This window comes from Urtica dioica, chromosome 8 (assembly GCF_054948205.1).
Source record: "Urtica dioica subsp. dioica isolate 48M chromosome 8, U.dioica_male_clone48M_v1_H2, whole genome shotgun sequence".
NCBI classification, from domain to species: domain Eukaryota; kingdom Viridiplantae; phylum Streptophyta; class Magnoliopsida; order Rosales; family Urticaceae; genus Urtica; species Urtica dioica.
Window position 1 is genome coordinate 7,427,515 of NC_142763.1, and position 23,689 is coordinate 7,451,203.

The 23,689-nt window shown below is 38.7% G+C and overlaps 1 protein-coding gene and 1 pseudogene across 1 annotated transcript; both read right to left on the reverse strand.

The window, feature by feature from the left end:
• Positions 1-337: 337 nt before the first annotated feature.
• LOC149387739 (pentatricopeptide repeat-containing protein At5g50390, chloroplastic pseudogene) lies at positions 338-2,563 on the reverse strand (annotated as a pseudogene).
• A 3,057-nt stretch (positions 2,564-5,620) lies between these two features.
• LOC149387740 (putative carboxylesterase 12) lies at positions 5,621-7,261 on the reverse strand. Its single transcript, XM_089622236.1, has 4 exons — positions 6,716-7,261; positions 6,589-6,650; positions 6,346-6,484; positions 5,621-6,145 (listed from the first exon to the last, which is right to left on the reverse strand). Exons 1-4 carry the CDS (start codon positions 7,211-7,213, stop codon positions 5,837-5,839), a joined length of 1,008 nt encoding a protein of 335 aa, XP_089478362.1. The 5' UTR covers positions 7,214-7,261; the 3' UTR covers positions 5,621-5,836.
• Between the last annotated feature and the right edge of the window lie 16,428 nt (positions 7,262-23,689).

Below are 23,689 nucleotides of genomic sequence, written 5' to 3' on the forward strand. Positions count from 1 at the left end.
TGTAGTTGCTGGTAAGGAATTTGATGGAGAGAGAGAAGGTTATGGCAATGAGTCCAATGAGGAATGGAAAGACAGAGTGGAAAAGTGGAAAGCGAGGCAAGAAAAGAGAGGAAATGTGCTCAGCAAAGACGATGTAAACAACGTTGAAGCCGATGAGGATGATTACATGCAAGTCTCAAATCACCTCTCAATAAAAGAATAAATAAAAATTACTCACAACTGAATAACAAGAGTAGGCCAATTTTTATTTATTATTGAGCTATGATTAAATGGACAATCTTAACATTAAAGTTGTGTACTTGAAAAAGAAAGACAAGAAAGTCACCAATATCTCCACAAGAGCAATTCCCATCTTTATGATACTAACTGAAGAATAGAAGTAAAATGAAACAAGGTGTAGTATAATTGTTGAAAGAAATTACCAATAATCTCCACAAGAACAATATCCATCTTAGAAATGGTGAAACCTACTAGCGTCCTTGAGAACGATTTCTCTCCCGGCGACCAAAGCGATCAACTTGATCGCGGAGTTGCAATCACCGCTGACCCGATGGCCCTGCGCGATCTGCAGCGGCGTCCCGTCGGAAGTACTGATGATGCCGAACGAGATCGCGAGTTTCTCGCTCTGATGCGACGACCGTTCTTCGCGTTCGTCGAGCACAGAGCCTCGCTCGGGGACGTACCCGAGCTCTGTGATCTCGGCCGTCAGTTCCTCGAGTTTCCGGTAGATTTTTTCGGTTTCCGCATGGGTCTTGTCTCCAGACCGAAACACGTGAGCCTGTTTCTTCACCTCTATCCAAGTGCACGCCGGGAAAATCCTCAGACCCTTCCTTTTCAGGGTCCGAATCACGGAAGAAGCTTCCTTTGCCTTTCCTGTGGCCTTGTATATGTTCAAGAGGAGAGGACTAGATAGCCGTAGAGCAATTCCGGCTCCATTCAGTAGATCTTCTCGGCGGCGATTCTCCCGAGCTCCAAATCCCCGTGGACCCGGCAAGCGGTGAGAAGCGCTTCCCACATGTTGATCTTGGGCTCGAACGGGGCTTTCAGTATCATCTCGTGGGCTTCTTCCAACCAGCCTTCTCTCCCGAGCAGCTCGATTATGCACGCGTAGTGCTTCGCCCGAGGCTTGACCTTGTGGTCTCTGCTCATCGACTTGAAGATCGCCCAGCCTTGATCGGAGAGGCCCGAGTAGGAACAAGCCGAGAGGACCGCGAGGAACGTGACGTCGTCAGGAATGATCTTCCAGTTGTTCTCCCTCGTCATCCTCTCGAAGAGCTCGATGGCCTCGCTCCCGAGCCCGTAATTGCCGTACGCGGCGATCATCGCGTTCCACGTGATCACGTCCTTGAGCGGCATTTTGTCGAACACGTTGTGGGCGTCCTCGGCGCTGCCCCACTTTCCATAGAAGTCGATGAGCGCGGTGTTGGCGACGAGGTCGAATCCGTAGCCGTGGTTCACGAGGTCGGCGTGGGCTTGCTTGGCGTGCGCCAGCGAGGCGAGTCTCGCGCAGATCTTGATGACTATGGAGAACGTGAAATGGTTGATTTTAACGCCCGAGTCTCTCATCTCGTAGTACGAACTCAGGGCTTCCTCGGTGTGTTCGTGGCGCGCGTTCGCTGCGATGATCGAGGTCCAAGCCACCGTTGTCTTCTCTGCCAGCCCGGAGAACACGAGCCGAGCTTCTTTAATGGAGTTGCACTTGCTATACATGTCGATCAGAGCGCAGGCCACGAAGGCGTTGGCCACCACGTTGGACTTGACCGCGCAGGAGTGAATCTGCCGTCCGATCGTCACGATGCCGAGGCCCGAGCAGGCTCGGATCACGGGGGTGAATGTGTGGGCTCCGATCTCGGAGGAACAGACTGATCGCCTCGGCAAAGTGCCTCGAATCCACGAGGCCCGCGATCATCATGGTGGATGAGACCAAGTCCCACTCGGGCAATTCGTCGAACAGTTTGCGTGCGTCGATCATCATCCCGCACCTCACGTGCATATAAAGAAACCTCTTCCTCATGTGCAAATCCAATTCAAGGCCAGTCCTGGAAACGAATTCAGAGAGATTTTTCACTCCTCTAACGGAGTTCAATCCGATGCAAGCCCATACCAGTGAATCGAGAGTACTGGTCCGGATTCCATTACAGCCAGCGATCTCCAAAACCCCGAAAAGCTCGAGTGCTTCTTCGTATCTCTTCCCCGAAACAAGCTTCTCTATCTCATCGCAAATCCCACTCATCGACCTCGTAGCCACCTTCGGCTCCTCGATCGATGCCGTTTTTTTCCTCTCTCCAACGTCCACCGCGAAACGTTTCGCCTCCGGGCGTGGCTGGAGAGAGCACTTTGCGCGGGGAGCCACAGCCTTCGGCGGCGATATCAGAGATCTCCGGCGCTCGAAGGACCGAGTATCGGAGGAAGAAAAACCGAAGACGCAAGAAATTGTGGCGGTTCGAGATCCGAGCGAGATTTCCATGGCTATAGAGATGAGATCGTAGCTTTGGAAACACACGCAGAGAATAAAGATAAGAGCGAGTTTCGTTCGGAGATTTGCTTCGGAGAGTACGCAGGCCCGGCCCTAGTAGTAGGCCACTGCTTACGGCCCATCTCCTTTTGAAAAATATTAAGCCCAAAAAAGGGCCCTTTTTGAAAAATAATAAACCCACAAATAAATGTATTTCTCTAATTATGTTGATAAGACATACGCCTTTGAGTTGTGGAGTCCTATATTTAATTATCATTTTGCTCTTTCTCTTTTGTCATTGACTCCTCTCTTACACCCTCTCACAAATACCAACATTCATCCAGTCAAAGTCAAGTACATGGCCCACCTTCATAACAAAAAGTACGTGACCCAATCCAGAAAAAAAAAAAGTATATCATATAATTATCTTCCATGCAAAAAAAAATGAATTGGTACTAATAAATTATTGACCGAAATGATGAAAAAAATATATATAGAGAGAAAAATAATAATAAAAAGGAGCAAAATGTTATGACCTCATTAAATTATAAACCTAGTGATCAATAAAAGAATTAGTGATGACTAAAATATTACAATGATAAGAGGTTATGGACTATTTACATTAAAAAAAATAATGCCTGATTATTTATTTTCGCTTAAGGCTTCAGTATGCCTTGGGCCGGCCCTGAGACCGACTGTGATACGATATATTATATGCACTGTGTGTGTGTGTGTGTGTGAGTGCGTGGATCCTTAATATAGAGGCGAGAGATACAGAGAGAGTATAAGTGCCAGCTTTGTTTATATTTATTTTAAGAATGATCCAACCACATCATTGAATATGTGGGTTGAATGTCAATTTCTTTCCTGAAAATATAAACACAGCCAAAATAAGCAAATACTCATATCGGGAAATATGATAGGCAATGAAAAACAGCAAAAAATGCATGAATTTGTACGAGATACACGTGGGAGTCAAGACGCAGTAAATAAAGACTAGATAATATAACATATTAGGTCAATGGATGTAACTTATTGTGAGTTGCGTGACTGAAAGAAGTTTTTATTTTATTTTATTTTGGTTATTAGTAAAAGCGTGATTATATTTGCTTTGAATCCGGTTCAGTGAGAGAAGAAATCGATATAATGTAGGATACAGAAGTGAAAACCTACCATCCGCGTTAACTTATATATAAGAAGCTCGATATAAGGTCAGACGAAGTTTTGAACTACCAACCTTTCACTCCCATGTTTAATTTTCCCTCTTTTGAATTGTTATAAGCATTTGAGTTCTTATAAATGTTTGTATTTCTCGATCTGTTCATTGGCTAGAATGGTAGTCATTTTCACTTATTTTTTTTCCTTTGTCCCGCCTTTTATTCAGGATCAACAAATTGGACTGTGGAGTTTTGAATTCTCAATTGAAATTTGTAAAAAAAAAAAAAAAAAAAACTCGATATGTTTTCCTTGGGAGTTGGGACTCTAAGCCATGAATTATTTAAGCCGGAACTTTTACAAACCTAGAGATATAACAAAGAAAAACACATTCAATCCAATAACAGTACACGGAAGCAGCCCAAATTGTTTTAGAGCCAACACAATACTTCCATATATATGTTACTATTACTTTTCAACGACCTGATGAAAGCCAAGGCTCGAGGAGGAGGAAGTTGCCACTAAAGCACCACAGTCCTATCTCGATGATTCTCTTGCACATTGTTTTGGTCAGAGAACTTAAATCTGATGACGAAAACACCATGTTTTAGATGCCAACTGGATTCGCTCCACCTGCAGAGTGGGGAGATTATGAGCTTAAGGGTGTCAATATGTAATTGCGGATATTTATAATTAATAAATCTCAATTTATTAATTGAGAATATAATTTATATAAAAATGACTTTTAAAAGTAGCAGGATATCAGAATATAAATCTCGATTCATTAATTGAGAGTATAATAAACGCGAGCATATCGAACGGCACAAACTGAAACAACCAATTTGTACCTAAGAGCATCTCCAATACATTGCACAAAACTCTATAAATAGAGTAAAAACTCTTCAACGATAAAAACTCTAAAAAAAATTATTTGGTGTAAATATTACACTAAATATTTAAGCATTATTTTAATCTAATTAATTCACAATTCTTAATTATAATTTATAAGTACATATTTTAATTAATCCAAATTCAATCAATATGTTTGTCGGCTCGTATTTCGGAAAACCCAAAGGAAATGGGGTCCAACCAAAACAAAAAGCACGTTTGCCTCTATGCCAGCTGCTATACCTGCCTACCAGCTCCCCGTACATGCATGAAGAGTGCCGCCCACTCTCCTTGTTGCTTCACGCCCAAATGGGTTGGTGAGCCCGCCCACGTTTTGCCTTCTTGTCTGATAATGTCATCCGCTCAAATGCTCACACCAACACAACCCAAACACGATAAATACCACATTCACTTCACCAATTTCTCTCAAGAAAAGAAAAACCTAGGCAAACTCATGCTAAATTTCTCTCTCACTTCTCTCGCTTGATTTTCTCCCACAAGAACACTTAAGATCAAAATAACACCACATGAAAAAGAGAACCAATTTTCTCTCATCTCTTTCAACCAAAATAAAGAGAAATAATCTAGTTCTATTCTCTCTAAAATGGAAGAAAAAATATTTATTGTCTCAAAAACATTTTTCTCACAAAACAAGGCTGATCAAGCCAAATTAGACTTCCCTCTAAAAGTGTTCAAGAGTTTGAAAAATCAATTTTCATGCTCTTCACTTAGTAAGAGAAAAATCTCGTCGACCCGTGATACGATTCAAGATCCTCTGAAGCTCTTGGACACGTTGGACCTTGTCCTAACTTTTCTCGAGCCCTTTGGAATCTTGAAAAAAGTGATTTCTCCTCCCAAAACACAATTTAAAAACTCATCTGAAGCTCCTGACTGCTTTGGGCATTGTCTTAAACTTCCTTGAACCATTTGGAATCTCAAAGAGTGATTTTGGGTCTATCAAAGACTAGGCACGTGACTATTCCAAGTACATCAAGTGTCAACAAATGTTAAATCCAAAAAACGGTTTAACAATGTTTTAAATTGTTTGGAGCTTTGTTTATAATTCAAGTTAATTTCTTCAATTCCACTTAAATTAAATCAATAATTAAAAAAAATGAGAAATTGCTCAAAGTACCACCATATCAATAACTTTTTTCCAAAAATCCACCAAAGTATAATTTTGGCCAAAAATACAATTTGGCCACTTGTGAAAAACCAAATATACCCTCCACCTTAAATTTTCTTTCATTCTCACACCTACCTCATTTATAGAGTTCCTGAAATTAAATTATTATTTAATTTAAAATAACATTCTGTTATAGAGTTCCTTATTAATTATTAGTCCTGTTTGATAAAAGCTACAAGCTTAGCGAACAATTCCACAACCTTCTCACTCTTCGGATTACCGAAATGAAAGCAATGACCTTCTCCGAGAGTCTCTACGATCTCGACGCTCCCGGGCCAATCGCTCTTCCTCAGTTCCTCCACGTAGCGCTTCCCGGGTCCCGCCAGAACGTCCTTCTCCGCCACGAACACCAAAACCTTCTCGCACCCGATCCCACCCAGATCCTCTGCGGTCGGGCTCATCGTAGGATTGCCCGTGTCGGCCTTGTTCCTGATAGGGCCGAGTTCCTCCACCGTGTTGGGCTGCCACCCACCTTAGTATGATATTGTCCACTTTGGGCCCAAGCCCGCACGGATTTGTTTTTGGGTTTCCTTCCCAAAAGGCCTCATACTAGTGTAGTTATGTGGGTCTCTTATATCCAATGCATTCTTTGCATTCACTTCCGATGTGGGACTTTGGTTTGCATCCCAACAATCCTTCCCTCAAACCAAGGACCACATACACATGTCCTTCCCTCAAGCGAAATCATCTTGTACCGCCGTTTGGACGCTAACGGGACCCGCCGCCTGACCGGCATCATTGTCAGGAAGACTTTCGACACAAGGCACACCATCGCGAGGTCACCACACAGAGGGATTCTCCTTCCACATCGCAAGCCCAACCCAAACTCTCAGTCTCCTGAACCATCGGCTCTGATACCATTTGATAGGGCCGAGTTCCTCCACCGTGTTGGGCTGCCACCCACCTTAGTATGCTATTGTCCGCTTTGGGCCCAAGCCCGCACGGATTTGTTTTTGGGTTTCCTTCCTAAAAGGCATCATACTAGTGTAGTTAGGTGGGTCTCTTATATCCAATGCATTCTTTGCATTCACTTCCGATGTGGGATTTTGGTTTGCATCCCAACAGTTCTCGGGCCACATGTACATAATCATCTCGTCGTAGTGGGTCGCGATCCACTGCAGCGCGGCCCAGGAGTCGTCGAAGCAGGCGGGCATGGGCCGGGCCGGGAAGAGGCCGTAGTCGACGGAGACGGCGACGGCGCCGGAAGCGGAGGAGACGGCGGCGACGTAGTCGTGGGACATGGCGGCGAAGGGGGATCCCATGCAGAAGCCGCCGCCGTGGGCGTAGAGCAGCACCGGGAGCTTTTTTCCGGCTGCGGCGTTTTCAGGGAGGAAAATTCTGGCGGTGACACGTGGATCGCTGGAGACGACGACGTCTTTGGATCGGACACCGTTGACGGGAGCGTCGGATGGAGGGACTGTGGGGCTGGGCGGCCAGTTGAGGATGACGTGGCCGTCTTTGTAGACAGTGAAGAAGGCGAACCGGTGGAGGACCTCATCATCGGCGGCGTTGGACGGCGGAGATGCCATTTCCCGCTGTGGCCGGGGAAGAGTTGTGAAGAAGGAAAGGAAAAGAGAAGTTTGTGTGGTTTTTAGTTATGTAAAGAATGCGAGTTTATAAATTATCAAGACGGAATCATAGGATTATATTAATAGTGTAGCTATTCATATATTTATTACAGCTCATATCTGAGATTCTGAATACACTAGCTAGTATTTTAAGAGAACGTGAGCTGAATTATTTGATTTTCTAATTTATTTAATGATGATGATCATATAGTGGGATTGATATTAAGATTGCTTAACTTTGGGTGAAAAAGCTTGATATATTGTATATTGAGGGCATGTTTTTTTTTTTTTTTTCCTCTTGTAACTTTATAATTAGTAAAATAAAATGGTATATATATTTAATAAAATTCTACTAAAATAGAGAAGAATTGTTAAGAGTATATCCAACCTAATAAAACTCTAAAATACAGTTTTTTTACACTTTAAAATGCAATTTATATCCCGTTATTAATGGATTTATTTTTATTATAATGATTTTGTATTTGAGTGATGAACATATATTGAGATTGAGATATTAAAATGTACCCCGAAATTATATCGGCAAACATGTTTACTTTACACGTGCTTATTTTAATTGTCCTCCTGTTTAATAAATTCAACAAGCTTATCCAACATTTCCACAACCTTCTTACTCTTCAGATTCCTCAAATGAAAGTTGTGATCTTATGCGGGTGACTCCACGATCTCAAAACTCCCGGGCCAACCGCACTTCCTCTCCTCAGCTCCTCAACCGCACTCCACGATCTTCAGTTGCACCGTTAAATAAGATTAGTTAAGTATGGTAGAAATATACATGATATCCTCATATTAAACACAACTCATTGGATATTTTGTTTTTAGCATTGTCTTTTAGCACATATGCACTTTTCATTTTATTTTATATTCTTATATATTCTTTATTTGGTTGTGGCCCATTGACAAGTGGAGCTGTTCGCTGACCGGGATGAAAATCATTTACCATATAATATATGTTTGTCCAAGATAGTCCTAAAGACAATTTCACCACCTCGAAGGGAGTATTGTACTATTACAGATTATGTTTGATGTAATTATGCATTAGTTGGTGGTTAGTTAACCAAATTAGTTTGCAGCTCACACGTCACTGCCAATTAGTTCAGCAAGCTCACACAAATATATCACATTGATGTAATTGATTGATTGATTAATGATAAACTAGCAATCATTCATTCATACCACTCTTTTGCGCATTATTATAATATGGCATCATAGCAATATTTCCTCATTCTTGTTTTCTATTCTAGTTCCATCTCCTAATTATTAAGAGAAATTACCTAATTTACAACCAATTTCATAACATTTTCCCATTTTTCACCAAAAAACTATTTTTTCCCAAAATACCACCTCTAGGTCAACAATGTTGATATTTATGTCAACAATGTTGACATCTAATAGTGAAGAGCAAACATAGATATCAACATTGTTGACATAGATGGTGGCATTTTGAGAAAAATTAGCATATTAGTGAAAAATGGGAAAATGTTATGAAATTAGTGACAAATTAGGCAATTTCTCAATTATTAATCTGCTGTTGCCCATACATATAGTCGGTATAATTTACATATCCCAACATTGACTACATATTTGTGGAGTCATGCGTTGATGATCACAGACCTTTGAACTTTGAATTTAATCTTCTCAGTTCTAGGATTCACAAAAACAACATTGAGGCCGAATCATTGAGCCAACTTATCTTCCATTCTCAGTGGAGATTTTAAATACACCAGTCCTTGGCCTGATCCCCGGCAGACATATCTTTTATAATCTCCAAAGCAAACTCTGTTAAGCAGAAATGGGAATTCAATGATAAACATAGTCTATAAGAGAGAGATTAGCTAAGTCGCTAGTAAACACCAAAACTTCATGACAAAGAGAACGTCGATTTGAGTTCCATGACAAACGTAGAGCTCCAAGTATTTCGAAACTCAAATAGTCGAATGGAGAAAATCTCAACCAAACCGTTAAACCAGAGAGGGTAAATTAGTAATTTAATTTAGTTTCTTATACGTTGAAATCATATTTTAGTATAAAACAAGTCATCAAGATATTTTTAGTTTTCTTGGTGATAGAGTAGTCGTGTAATCACACATTATTATTGATTACCATGGGTCGTATCACAAACATTATTATAAATCTATTATTTTTTTATTTTCCTTTTTCTTTTATCAAACAGAAAAAAAAAAGCTCACCATAAACAATGCAGCTCCAATAAACTCCTTTCTGACCCAACCAACACGGTCTCCGGAAAAAAGTCAAAGTCAAAGTCAACTACCGGCGAGACGAAGGCCTGCCACGATGGCGGCGGTTGACACGGGCCTTGCGAGCCTCGTTCCGGATCTGACGCTTCTCAGTCTCCTTTTCCATCTCTTTCAATGCGGTGACGCCGCGCCTCTTGTACATCTTGAAAGTGACCCCTCTCTCCGCGGCCATTTTCCGGACCTTCTCGGTGAGCTCGGCGGCGACGACCCTGTTGTAGAGGCTCTTAAGGCCGAGCATGAGCTTCGCAAACGTGTCGGGCTCGGGCATCTCCCCGGCCTCGGTCATCTGAACGCAGTACGCGCACGCCTCGTCCACGCCGCCACGTTCACTTCCCCTCCCCCTTTCACTATCGTCTCCCACACGTCCTTTGCCATCTCTCGACCCTCCCTTCCTTCGCCAGCCTGTTCATAAAGGTGGGCAAAATGGTTAACCGCTTGAATCTAAAACCGTTAAACTACTAACCATTCAGAATGCCGTGCTTTTTTTTTAATGGTCAACCAATTAACCGTTAATTTCGATATTTATTTTTCTTGATGGTTGGTTAACCCCGATCAATCATGAAATAACCGGTTAATATTAACAATTACTTGAGTAACTAACCCATTAAAATTTGGAAATTTGTTTAGTCAACTTTTTTTAAATTTAAGTAAATAATCATTATGGTGATGTGGCATTGTTTGGACGTTATTAGCATTCCACTTATGCCCTTGAAGTCTGATGATTATTTACAATTATTAACGAATATTTACAACTATTAATGTCTTTTTTGGTTTTGTTATAAAATCTCGTGACTGTTTACTTAAAATTTACCAAAGATTAGCTAAACATGAGTTTTAGGAGTTCCTCCTCATCTCCTCCATTAGCTCGAGACACTCCTCGAGCTGCTCTTTCCGCTCGTGGGCCAGCATGATGTGGAGATACGTCGTCTCGTTCGGGCGAAACCCTTTCCGGGTCATCTCGTGAAGGGTTCCGTAGGCCTTCTCGACCTTCCCGCACTTGCAGAAGCCACTGATGAGCGCGGTGTAAGCCACCACGTCGAGCTCGCAGCCGCTCCGCTCCATGTTGGAGAACACCCTCGCCGCCTCTTCGATCTTCCCTCGCTTGCAGAGCGACTGGACGAGGATCGTGTACGACGTGGCGTTCGGCGATCATTCTTTTTTCCCTTTCTCCCTCATCTCCTCCATGAGGACGTACGCGTCGGTCATCTTCTCCGCAGCGGCGTACCCACTTATCAGGGTGTTGTAGACCGCGACGTCGGGCTCGAGGCCGGCTTCGGTCAACTTCCTCAGCACGAGCTTCGCCTCCGTGAGCTTCCCTTCCCGGCACCAACCGTACAACAGCGACGTGAAGTGCTTGAGATCGGGCTCGAACTTCTCGCGAATCTCCTCGAAAAGCGACGCGGCTTCTCTCACGCTCCCGTTCTTGCACAGGGCGTCCAGAAGGCAGCCGAAGGCGTGCCCGTCGGCCTCGCAGCCGTACTTGGGCATTTCGTCGAGCACTTGGACTGCGTTCTTCACCATCCTTGCCGAGGCGAACCTCCTCATCAGGACGACGAAGATCTCGGGGGTTATCATCTGCGGATTCTCGGCCCTCATTTGCTCCAGCAGAGCCCACACGGCGCCGAACTGTCGCATCTTTCCCAAGCATCTGACCATGGATTTGTAGACCCTCGTGCTCGGCCTGAAATCGGGGTGCTTCGAAGCCCACGCGTAGAACCGGTACGCCAGATTTCCGGCGTCTCCGCAGCGTCTCAGCACACGCTCCGTCAATCCCCGTCTCATGAGAACGCCGGACTGGTCTAAAGCGAGCTCCAATTTGGGGACCCTGGTGTGGAATCTTTGGAGGATTCCGTACACCCTTTCGATGTCGTCCGAGAATTCGTCCGTGCGATACTACGTACATTTCCGTATCTATGCGCTGAGAAAGTTTCATGAAAACTTGTGGCCTAAGTTATTATTATCCTGTTCAGGTTGTCCCAGGATCGCTGAGGATGATGAAGACGAATTCGATGGAGAAGATTTTGACGACGAGTTTCCAGTTAAGAATCATCTTCAGCTTGATCACTCAGATCAGAATCCTCTTGCCAACGACTCGGTAAAAAAAAAATTATTTTCCGGAAGATCTATTTGAAGACATTTTCAGGGCAATTATAAATAATTATTTATTTTACGGGACGGTGGAGACAACCATAACAATAATAACAGTAATCAGCAATGACAGCCCAATGTTCACGCTTTCTCTGTTGGAGGAAGTGGTAATTGGATTTCCTAATCGATATCAGAAATATATATATAGACATTCAATTAATTAAGTTGCTGTGATTGGAATGTGTAGTTGCTGGTAAGGAATTTGATGGAGAGAGAGAAGGTTATGGCAACGAGTCCAATGAGGAATGGAAAGACAGAGTGGAAAAGTGGAAAAAGAGGCAAGAAAAGAGAGGAAATGTGCTCAGCAAAGACGATGTAAACAACGTTGAAGCCGATGAGGATGATTACATGCAAGTCTCAAATCACCTCTCAATAAAAGAATAAATAAAAATTACTCACAACTGAATAACAAGAGTAGGCCAATTTTTATTTATTATTGAGCTATGATTAAATGGACAATCTTAACATTAAAGTTGTGTACTTGAAAAAGAAAGACAAGAAAGTCACCAATAATCTCCACAAGAGCAATTCCCATCTTTATGATACTAACTGAAGAATAGAAGTAAAATGAAACAAGGTGTAGTATAATTGTTGAAAGAAATTACCAATAATCTCCACAAGAACAATCTTTGAAATGGTGATACCTACTAGCGTCCCTGAGAACGATTTCTCTCCCGGCGACCAAAGCGATCAACTTGATCGCGGAGTGGCAATCGCCGCTGACCCGATGGCCCTGCGTGATCTGCAGCGGCGTCCCGTCGGAAGTACTGATGATCCCGAACGAGATCGCGAGTTTCTCGCTCTGATGCGACGACCGTTCTTCGCGTTCGTCGAGCACAGAGCCTCGCTCGGGGACGTACCCGAGCTCTGTGATCTCGGCCGTCAGTTCCTCAAGTTTCCGGTAGATTGTTTCGGTTTCCGCATGGGTCTTGTCTCCAGACCGAAACACGTGAGCCTGTTTCTTCACCTCTATCCAAGTGCACGCCGGGAAAATCCTCAGACCCTTCCTTTTCAGGGTCCGAATCACGGAAGAAGCTTCCTTTGCCTTTCCTGTGGCCTTGTATATGTTCAAGAGGACTAGATAGCCGTTGAGCAATTCCGGCTCCATTCCGTAGATCTTCTCGGCGGCGATTCTCCAGAGCTCCAAATCCCCGTGGACCCGGCAAGCGGTGAGAAGCGCTTCCCACATGTTGATCTTGGGCTCGAACGGGGCTTTCAGTATCATCTCGTGGGCTTCTTCCAACCAGCCTTCTCTCCCGAGCAGCTCGATTATGCACGCGTAGTGCTTCGCCCGAGGCTTGACCTTGTGGTCTCTGCTCATCGACTTGAAGATCGCCCAGCCTTGATCGGAGAGGCCCGAGTAGGAACAAGCCGAGAGGACCGCGAGGAACGTGACGTCGTCAGGAATGATCTTCCAGTTGTTCTCCCTCGTCATCCTCTCGAAGAGCTCGATGGCCTCGCTCCCGAGCCCGTAATTGCCGTACGCGGCGATCATCGCGTTCCACGTGATCACGTCCTTGAGCGGCATTTTGTCGAACACGTTGTGGGCGTCCTCGGCGCTGCCCCACTTTCCATAGAAGTCGATGAGCGCGGTGTTGGCGACGAGGTCGAATCCGTAGCCGTGGTTCACGAGGTCGGCGTGGGCTTGCTTGGCGTGCGCCAGCGAGGCGAGTCTCGCGCAGATCTTGATGACTATGGAGAACGTGAAATGGTTGATTTTAACGCCCGAGTCTCTCATCTCGTAGTACGAACTCAGGGCTTCCTCGGTGTGTTCGTGGCGCGCGTTCGCTGCGATGATCGAGGTCCAAGCCACCGTTGTCTTCTCTGCCAGCCCGGAGAACACGAGCCGAGCTTCTTTAATGGAGTTGCACTTGCTATACATGTCGATCAGAGCGCAGGCCACGAAGGCGTTGGCCACCACGTTGGACTTGACCGCGCAGGAGTGAATCTGCCGTCCGATCGTCACGATGCCGAGGCCCGAGCAGGCTCGGATCACGGGGGTGAATGTGTGGGCTCCGATCTCGGAGAATTTCTCGTGGATCACGAGGAACAGACTGATCGCCTCGGCGAAGTGCCTCGAATCCACGAGGCCCGCGATCATCATGGGCAATTCGTCAAACAGTTTGCGTGCGTCGATCATCATCCCGCACCTCACGTGCATATAAAGAAACCTCTTCCTCATGTGCAAATCCAATTCAAGGCCAGTCCTGGAAACGAATTGAGAGAGATTTTTCACTTCTCTAACGGAGTTCAATCTGATGCAAGCATATACCAGCGAATCGAGAGTACTGGTCCGGATTCCATTACAGCCAGCGATCTCCAAAACCCTGAAAAGCTCGAGTGCTTCTCCGTATCTCTTCCCCGAAACAAGCTTCTCTATATCATCGTAAATCCCACTCATCGACCTCGTAGCCACCTTCGGCTCCTCGATCGATGCCGTTTTTTTCCTCTCTCCAACGTCCACCGCGAAACGTTTCGCCTCCGGGCGTGGCTGGAGAGAGCACTTTGCGCGGGGAGCCACAGCCTTCGGCGGCGATATCAGAGATCTCCGGCGCTCGAAGGACCGAGTATCGGAGGAAGAAAAACCGAAGACGCAAGAAATTGTGGCGGTTCGAGATCCGAGCGAGATTTCCATGGCTATAGAGATGAGATCGTAGCTTTGGAAACACACGCAGAGAAGAAAGATCAGAGCGAGTTTCGTTAGGAGATTTGCTTCGGAGAGTACGAAGTCTGAGACCAACTCCATCCACCCGATTACACCATTTTTAACTCATCTATACCAAATCCCCAAAAAAAAAAAAAACAAAAACTCTTATGTATACTCCTTGAAATATTAATTTTATATTCAACTTTCTCTTTTTATTTCCATACTCTTATATTTATTTCATATATTCCAATTATACTACTTATTTATTATTTAATAATAAATTATTACTCCATAAAATAATTCAAAATACAAATTAACGTAAACTAAACTTAATATTTATTAATGTCATTTTAGTTTTTCTCAAACTCTAAATGTCAATGTTGTATTTGAAAATAAATATAAAATATAAAATATGAATAATTTAAGGATAAATATTATATAATTTTATAAATAAGTGCAAATATATAAATTATAAACTTTACAAGGGCTAAAAAAAATTTAGTGTAGTGAATAGTGTTACGCCATATTTGACGCAACACTAAAATCAATTAAACACCCACGCCATTTTGGCGTGGGATATAGGGTATGGTTGGACTCCACCCTGACGCCATTCAATGGGAATGACGTTCGGGTGGAGTTGGTCTGAAGCCTGAAAGAAACGGTTTCTTGCATTGTTAACTCCGCCTATGTTGTTTTGACTGTTTGTCTGAACACTGAACATAAAATACTTTTTAAATCACTGACATAAAATAAAAAAATAAAAAAAAAGTAGTTGGCTGAGTGACCCAAAAAACCACATTTTTAGATAGCGAGATCCGACCTTTGTTAAAATGAATAATAGTTCATTGAAAAATGAGTAGTTCTAGGCAAGGAAAAAATTTCATTTTCGTTACCGTTCCGAGTTTCGTGATTTACGGAAAATCGACAAGTCGATGGAAAATCAAACGGAAAAAATGTGGAAAAAGGTATTCGATTTGCAGTTTTGAAATGCCGTTTTTCATGGAAAAACGACAACCCGATGAAAAACCGAACGGAAAAAATGTGGCAAAATATATTTAAAATATATACATGTAATACATACATATATTTTTCATTTTTTAAACATATATAAATAAAATACATTATGTATATAATATTTTTAATAGAAAATTGTATATATATAATATTGTGAAATCCCAAATTTTAAGCTTTATTAAAAAGCTAAAATTTTGGTGTTCGAGTGACGCTAGTATATTTATATATATATATATATATATATATATATTGTTTTTTTTATAAAGTAGTAGTGAATGATTTTAGTTATGCGGTAGTTTTGATGCTTTAGTTTTTATGTGTGTTTTGGTGTGTTTTTGAATTTTAATATACTCTTTAAAATACAAATTATGGATATATATGTATTGTATATAAATTATATATTATAACTATATACGTTATATATATAGTATATGATTATATATATTAATTATTTTTTTTTGTACGTATATGTATATATATAATTATCATGTATAGTATGATTATATATATATATATATATATATATATGTATTATAGTATATTATATTATATAAGGTATTATATAATATACATAGTAGTCACGTGTGGTTAGGATTTATATATACGTATATATATAATAACGGTTATATAGCTATATAAGCCACGCGGCTATAGAGATTTTGGATTTGGCCAACGTTTTGTTAATTTTCTGTAAATAGCCACAGCTATCTATTTTCAGTCTAATAAAATACCAAAATGTCCCCACATAATTTCCGCCCATATACACACGAAAAATAAAAAAAATTTAAACCAAATATACGGTCAATAATTACTAGCACAAATCAAGGAACCATCAATTAACAATCGAAATTAAAAGACCAACACCACAAAATCCTTCAAAACAACGCACCACAGAATCTCAGAGATGAACCATCGCCACCAAGCCCACCACGAATCTTTTCTTCTTCTGTCATCTTCTTTCTTCTCCGGGGAGGCAACAAGAAGAAAGAAGATGACAGAAGAAGAAACAATTCGTGTAAATGAGGAAAATATTCATTTGTCCACTCTGAAGATGTCGGCCATGTTGTTCTCCGCCGTGATCATGCTCGACGAGAGAGATGAAGAATTGGGATTGAAGGAATTAATGGATTATCATGATCTTTTTTTTTTCTCTTCTTCTTCTTCTTCTTCTTCTTCTTCATCGAAAATGATGGTGGTTTTGGGTGTATGAGATTAACAGAGTTATTGTGAATTTGTTGAGATTTTGGCTCTGGCTATTTTTTTCAAAAATAATTGTTAATACGATGTTCATTAACAGTTATTTACAGTATATGTTGATTAACAGTTATTTACAGTACATTCAGCGTGATGTTGATTAACAGTTATTTACAGTATGCTCAGCTTAAAGCATTGTAAAAGCAAAGATGATTTTCAGTATATTCGTGTAAAAACAAAAATGATTTACAGTATATGCGTGAAATACAAAGCATATTTACAATATATTCGTGTATTACAAAACTGATTTACAGAATCTTCGTGTAAATACAAAGCATATTTACAGTATATTCATTGTAAATGTAAACCATATTTACAGTCGTGTAAATAAAACTGGAAAAAATTCTGTAAATATGTAAATAAAACTGGAAAAAATTCTGAAAAAACCAGTTCGAAAATCATCAGAGTATTCTAATATTTGAATTGGAATAGGCGGCCATTTGAGATCATCAATAAATGAGTACAAATTTGCAGATATTGTGTATATTCTACTCGGCCACAAATATAAAACCGCCAGATTATGGAAACTAAATCTCAATAACTAATCGCACAATTTTCTCAAACAAGATCCAAATATTTCGGGAATATAATAACTACTATCCAATTCAGTTTATACCAAATTTTTAAAACCGTCTAAATTATTAATGCGACTTAAATATATTAGAAACACACACGTCCAAAATAACCACTTTCCTATTAAGTTTATTTTTAAAATTTAAAAAACTGCCTAATAAATAATAAGTCACGACGATTAAATAAGGGCAAATTAGTAACAAAAAAACAGTTAATATCCTTCCACGTAGGCGCAATGGCTATTTACAAAAAATTAACCAAATGTTGGCTAAAACGCAATTGTCACTGTTTGTAAGGCTTATTTGGCCAATTTTTTGATATAATAATAAAAGTAATAATAATTATTATTATTATTTTTTTAAGAAAATAAGTAGGATTAGGGTTTGGGCTTTTAGGGTTTGGGCTTTTAGGGTTTAATTAAGTCATATTTAAACATCCCCTCATCTTCTTTTAACGCTTCTTCTTTGCTCTCCCTCCCCCATCCCTCTCTTGGTTTGAAAATTCGTAGCTCCTATTAGGTATGCTTTTTTTTTTTTCTCTCTGGTTCGGATTATTTGAAAACGGTTTCTTAAAACGCTTGCCCTGGTTTAAAAAAAATGTTTTTGCGTTGATTCTTTTTGGAAAAGTTAGGTTTATGTTTCTTTTTCAAATCAGTGCACAGACCTGAGACCTATTCCCGATTTTCAGACTTTAAACGCTTACTGTGGATTCAACAAATTTGGTTTTGCGTTGATTCTTTTTAGAAAAATTAGGTTTAAATGTCTTCTATCTAACCCTTTAATCGAAAAATATTTTTATCAAATATATAATATTTTCTGATTATTTTCAAAACAGTACGCAGACAGTTTTTTACAATAATTTTAAAGTTAGATTTTAGCACTTCTTTTATTTTTAATAAATAGTTAAAAAAATATTTTGGCCGTGATGCCTTTACAAAAAGTGATCCAAATTATGTGTTATACGTACTGGAATTTTTACAAAAGTTTTCTCAGAGTTTAAATTTTTCATCGAAACCCTAATAGCCAAGGGTATTTTCGTAATTTCACGTTGAATGTCGTTTCTGAAAATTTCCAGAACCTACAGTATGTCTTGAATCCTTTCCTTAGCTGATCCCCGGTAGCTTTTTATCCCAATTAGGTTCCGAGTCGTTTTGAGCGTCATTTTCCTTCGACGATCTACGATCGTAACCTTCGATATCCAGGTGAGACAAATCTCACTACAACACAGATTAGTTCAAAAATAAATATGATGATTTATAATTCATGTTATAGTTTGTTTAAAACTTTATATGTTGGAGTATGTTTTTCTTTTTGATTGTGTGATTGATTGTAGTAGTTAGATTTATGTTTGGTCAACTATGAAGCGTTAAGTTAAAGTAGATTTTTGAGAATGTACATGGTTTATATTTTTTTTAGTCATGTATTGTATGAGCATATGTTTGAAAGTTTTTATGTACATGTCATATCAGTATGTAATGTTATTTTAAAAGTGAAAAGATAAAGATAAGCAATGGAGTCGTATCGCCTCGAGAGTTATTAAGAAGAAGTTTCCCGGGCCGAGGCTCTAATGGAGAAATTTCTCGGGCCGAGGCCCTAATAAGTTTAAAAGATAGAGCGAAGTGTGGGACTTTATAACCCCCATCTCTTCGTATCTAAAGTGTACACTGAAATTGGTACGACTACCCTAGGGGCACCCCGAATTAAAAGTTGATATAATCATGAATAGAAAGATCACCTCACCGTTTAGTTTTAAAATACTAATAACCGGTTCATGCATTGCATTACTCTTTTTATTTTGTCAGCTTTATATTATTCTCGCTGAGCGTAAGCTCATCTCTTCGAAAAAAAATATACGTCTGTGTTGTAGGTAAACATCTTACAAGGAATTGAGCAGGTCGGACTAGCGACGTCGATAGCGAGAGGGTTTGGTCATGGTTTTCATTCACGAAATAAGTCTTCCGCTACATGTTATTAAGAAATAAAGTTTAAAGTTTTGTTTTCGTTATTAAGAAATACGTCTTCCGCTACAAGTCTCTTAGAAATAATTTTTTTAAAAAGTTTTTATTTTCAATTATTTCAAAGTTATGAAGTTTCAAAGAGTTTTCTAATTTGGTTGAGATTTAGAATACGGATTATGTTGTAGTATTATTGCCGCTATGTTAGTTTAAAATTGGTTTCAGTTTTGGTTAAGTATTTTTTCTAATTAAGTTGTTTTAAATGCAATCTTACCTTTTCTTAATGTTTTGTTTCTTTTTAAGAGCTTTAAAATTTTGGTTCGCCTTTATTCGATGTTTTAAAAAAAAAAAAAAAATTCTTCCAAGTTTTCTAAATAATTTTCTAAAGTTTAAAAAGTAAGATAAGTAAGACGGTCCGAAAAGTCGGGTCGTCACAAATATTTTATAAATTTGTGCTATTAATGTATAATATTTTATAAATTTGAGCTATTTCGTATGTAATATTTTTTATATAATATTTTGTATGTAATATTTTCAAATGAAATAGAATCTTGACAAAATATTTGAAGACTAAAATATGTAATAATATTTTGTTGTAATACTTGATACATCGTATATAATACTTAAAAAAAAATCGACAGCAGCAAAAACGACAAACGACGAAAATCGGCGAAAAACGACAAAAACCGAAAAACGACGACGAAACGACATATTACCCTTTCGACGGCCGTTGACTCGCCGGAAACGAATTTCCGGACGAAATTCTTGGAAATTCGTCGGCTTTTAAATCCTTTATTCTAGGTACATAAATTTGATAAAAATTCAAAAGTTTCGATACAAATTAAATTTTTTATGAATAATTTAAATATAAATATGCAATCAATTTATAACGATTATTTTGTCTAATATTTTTTTTTAAAAGAAATACGATTTAAGAAAAGAAATATCTATTCCTTTAACACCATAAAAAAATGAGTTTAGTTTTATTTTGTTGGATGTATCGAGTTCGTTGTGTATATTTTTAAGAGTTGAAACCTAGAATAAAGTCAATATAGCGGCTCATAATTTTATAATTTACTTTTTTTTAATAAAAATAAACTCATTTGGTTTGAATATATCTCGATGAAGTCTATGATTAACTTTGAGTTACATGATTAAAAATGAATTATATTTTTCAAAATAAAACAATTTATTTAAAAAAAAATAATCATATAAAACTAATTATTTAACAAAATAACAATTGTTTCAAGTTTACATCAAAATAATCAAAATTCTTATCTATTTAGCAATTTTTTTATACAACTATACTACAGATAAATTGCATATCTCAATATGTAAATCTATTCACATCTAATATTTGCCTTTTTTATTTTATTTTTTTTATTTGGACTATCTCTAATTTTTAGATAAACCTAACTAGCTAATAATATACCAATAAAAAAAAAATCAAAATGAATGATTTTTTATAGGGCTGTACAAAATCGAACCGAAAATCGGATAAAACCGATATCCAAACCGAACCGAAACCGATATTTGGAGTCACGTCAGCTAACCGAAATTCGGATTCGGATAACCGATCCGGTTTACAAAATTGGACCGGATATCGGATTTGATTTTGGGAAAATCTGGATATTGGTTATTTTTTAATTAGAAATAAATACATATTAAAAAAAACTTCTCATATATCAACTCCTACTGCTACTACAACTTGATTTGATTATATGATTTATAAAGGTATAATTTATATTCCATTAATAGGACGGTTAATTTTATCGTATTGTCTTATTATGTATTTCGTTCAAAATATTATTATATTATCATATCATGTATTGTTAATTTGAAGAAGGAAGTAATATTTTGATATACGGTTCAAAAGATTTTTTGGTGTTGTTTGTTTCCATTCCATTGGATATATGGTTGTAATTGTAAATACAAACTGAATGTTAAATGTTGAGAGTTGAGTGGGTGCCAACCTAGTTGGGATGTGCTCAACCTCTCATATATCATTCATTTCTTGATCAATATCAATGAAGTATTATTTTTATTCCATTTTTACATTCATGTTTTTACTACCTGATTATTTATCATTTTAAATTTTAATTTTTTTGTTTGCATCAACAGATAACCATATACAATTAATATGCCAAAACGTAGTTTTGTTTCTTTAGATAGAAATAAACTGGTATAGTTCACAATGAAAGAAGAGTCCAAATAACAGTAAAAAAAATAGAAAGAAAAAAAATGGAAGCATGCTAAAACGTGAACATGCTTATACTATTTCCGATTTTATTTTGCAAGTATGGAAAAATGATCAAGACATCGTTTCTTAGTCCTTAACTATACGTACGTGCTTCCATGCTAATAATAAAAAATAAAATAAAGAGATAAAATATCCCACTTCCCCCTTTCAACTCATAAACACCCAAGTGAAATGTGGTTCCTAAGGAGACAAATAACTAATAATAGTGGCAAAAATATTAAATGTTTAGACAAAACACTACTTATATACTCTTTTTTTTTTTTTTTTGCAAAAATACCACATGTTACTATTTAGTAACGCTGTAACTACTTGCACCGTTAAGTTCAAACATAAATTTTAACGGCGAAAGTATTAATACGTAACTAAATTTGTAACATGAGATATTTTTGTCCATGAAAAAAATGAGTATAAATATCGATTAGAGTAAATTTGAGCAATTTTGCAGCCATTTTATTTTTCAAATGTCATAAAAATTTAACAACGAACACAACTAGCCACATCCCACCTCACCCCTCACTCTTTTCCCCTTATAAAAAGCAAGCCTTGCATTCTTTTATTTTTCATTCAAACCATCACTCACACTTAGACAAAGTTCTAATATCCTCTTTGAAGCTCCTTTTTCAATTACACTATTCTCGTTCTTATATATATATATATATATATATATATATATATATATATATATATATATATATATCTTCCCATCTCTATATCAAGCTCAAAGCACAAATGGCTTCCAACACAATGCCGTCATGGACCGACAAGCAAAACAAGGCCTTCGAGCGTGCTCTTCCCTTGTTCGACAAGGAAACCCCTGACCGTTGGGTCAAGGTTGCAAGAGCCGTTAGCGGAAAAACTGCCGATGAGGTTAAGGTGCAATGTGAGCTCCTCATCGAAGATATTAAGTTTATCGAGTCCAACCAAATTCCGCTCCCAAAGTACAAGACCACCGGTGGGTGGTAAAAAGAGGTATACCATGCATGGTTGTTAAATATAAGAGTTCTCTTTTTTTTTTCTTTTTTTTTTCTGGTCAAACGATTTACAACTACTTTTTCCCATCTAAATAACAAGCCCATATTTTTGTCCCACGATAGTGCTTCCCAAATCCAAAGCTTACTAATGGCTCAATCAGCACTAACTCCTATAGTTGGTTGATGCTATAACTTATTTATCATAGTATGCCCATTCATTTAATAATATTTATTAACCGTTTGGATTTTCCGATGTTATTTAATTATGTTACAAGCATCGTATAGAATTTATCCAAACATGCTCATCCTTTGAATATTCTATTTAAAAATAATAATTACCGATGCATTTATTTACTTGTTCAATTATTAAAGAAATTCCGCTTATCGACGCCGCTAGTCCGTCCTGCTCAGTTCCTTGTAAGATGTTTACCTACAACACAGACGTATATTTTTTTTCGAAGAGATGAGCTTACGCTCAGCGAGAATAATATAAAGCTCACAAAATAAAAAGAGTAATGCAATGCATGAACCGGTTATTAGTATTTTAATACTAAACGGTGACTTGATCTATCTTTTCTTGATTCTATCAACTTTTAATTCGGGGTGCCCCTAGGGTAGTCGTACCTATTTCAGTGCACACATTAGAAACGAAGATATGGGGTTGCAAGGTCCCACACTTCGCTTCTTATAAACTTATTAGGGCCTCGGCCCGAGAAATTTCCCCATTTGGGCCCGTAAGTCGGCTCGAGAAATTCTCCTTAAGACCTCCGTAGCTCGAGGCGGTACGACTCCCTTGCTTATCTTTATCTTTTCACTTTTTTTTTCTTCGTTACATGCACGAATGACGTATGACATAGAATAAACATGATAACATGACTAGAAAAAAGAACATGATATAGGTATTCTAATTTATAACATATCATCAAATAACATATCGTACCATATCATATCATCACATAGCATACCATACCATATCATATCATAAACTCAGCATATCATAACATATCGTTCATAATTTATCATACCATACCATATTATATCAAATCATTACATAACCTACTATACCATATCACATCATAAACTCCGCATACATAACATATCATACCATAACACACGTATGTCAAACAATCAAACAATAACAATATAAAAAAAAGTAATAAACTCATTCAGATCATATAACACTTAATATATTTTTGAACTAATCCGTGTTGCAGTGAGATTATTCTCACCTTCGTTTCGGAAATTACGATCGTTGGTCGAGGACGGCTCGGGAAAACTAGACGGGTCGGAAAATCTACGCGACTCGGAACCTAATCGATGGAAATAAATTATTAAGCTAC

Excerpts from the sequence above, each read along its gene's own strand:
- LOC149387740 (XM_089622236.1), bottom strand. The coding sequence starts at position 7,213 with ATGGCATCTCCGCCGTCCAACGCCGCCGATGATGAGGTCCTCCACCGG. Across the intron at positions 6,651-6,715 it reads ACCAAAATCCCACATCGGAA|GAAGGAAACCCAAAAACAAA; the intron begins GTGAATGCAAAG and ends GATGCCTTTTAG. Across the intron at positions 6,485-6,588 it reads GCGGACAATAGCATACTAAG|GAGAATCCCTCTGTGTGGTG; the intron begins GTGGGTGGCAGC and ends GCGATGTGGAAG.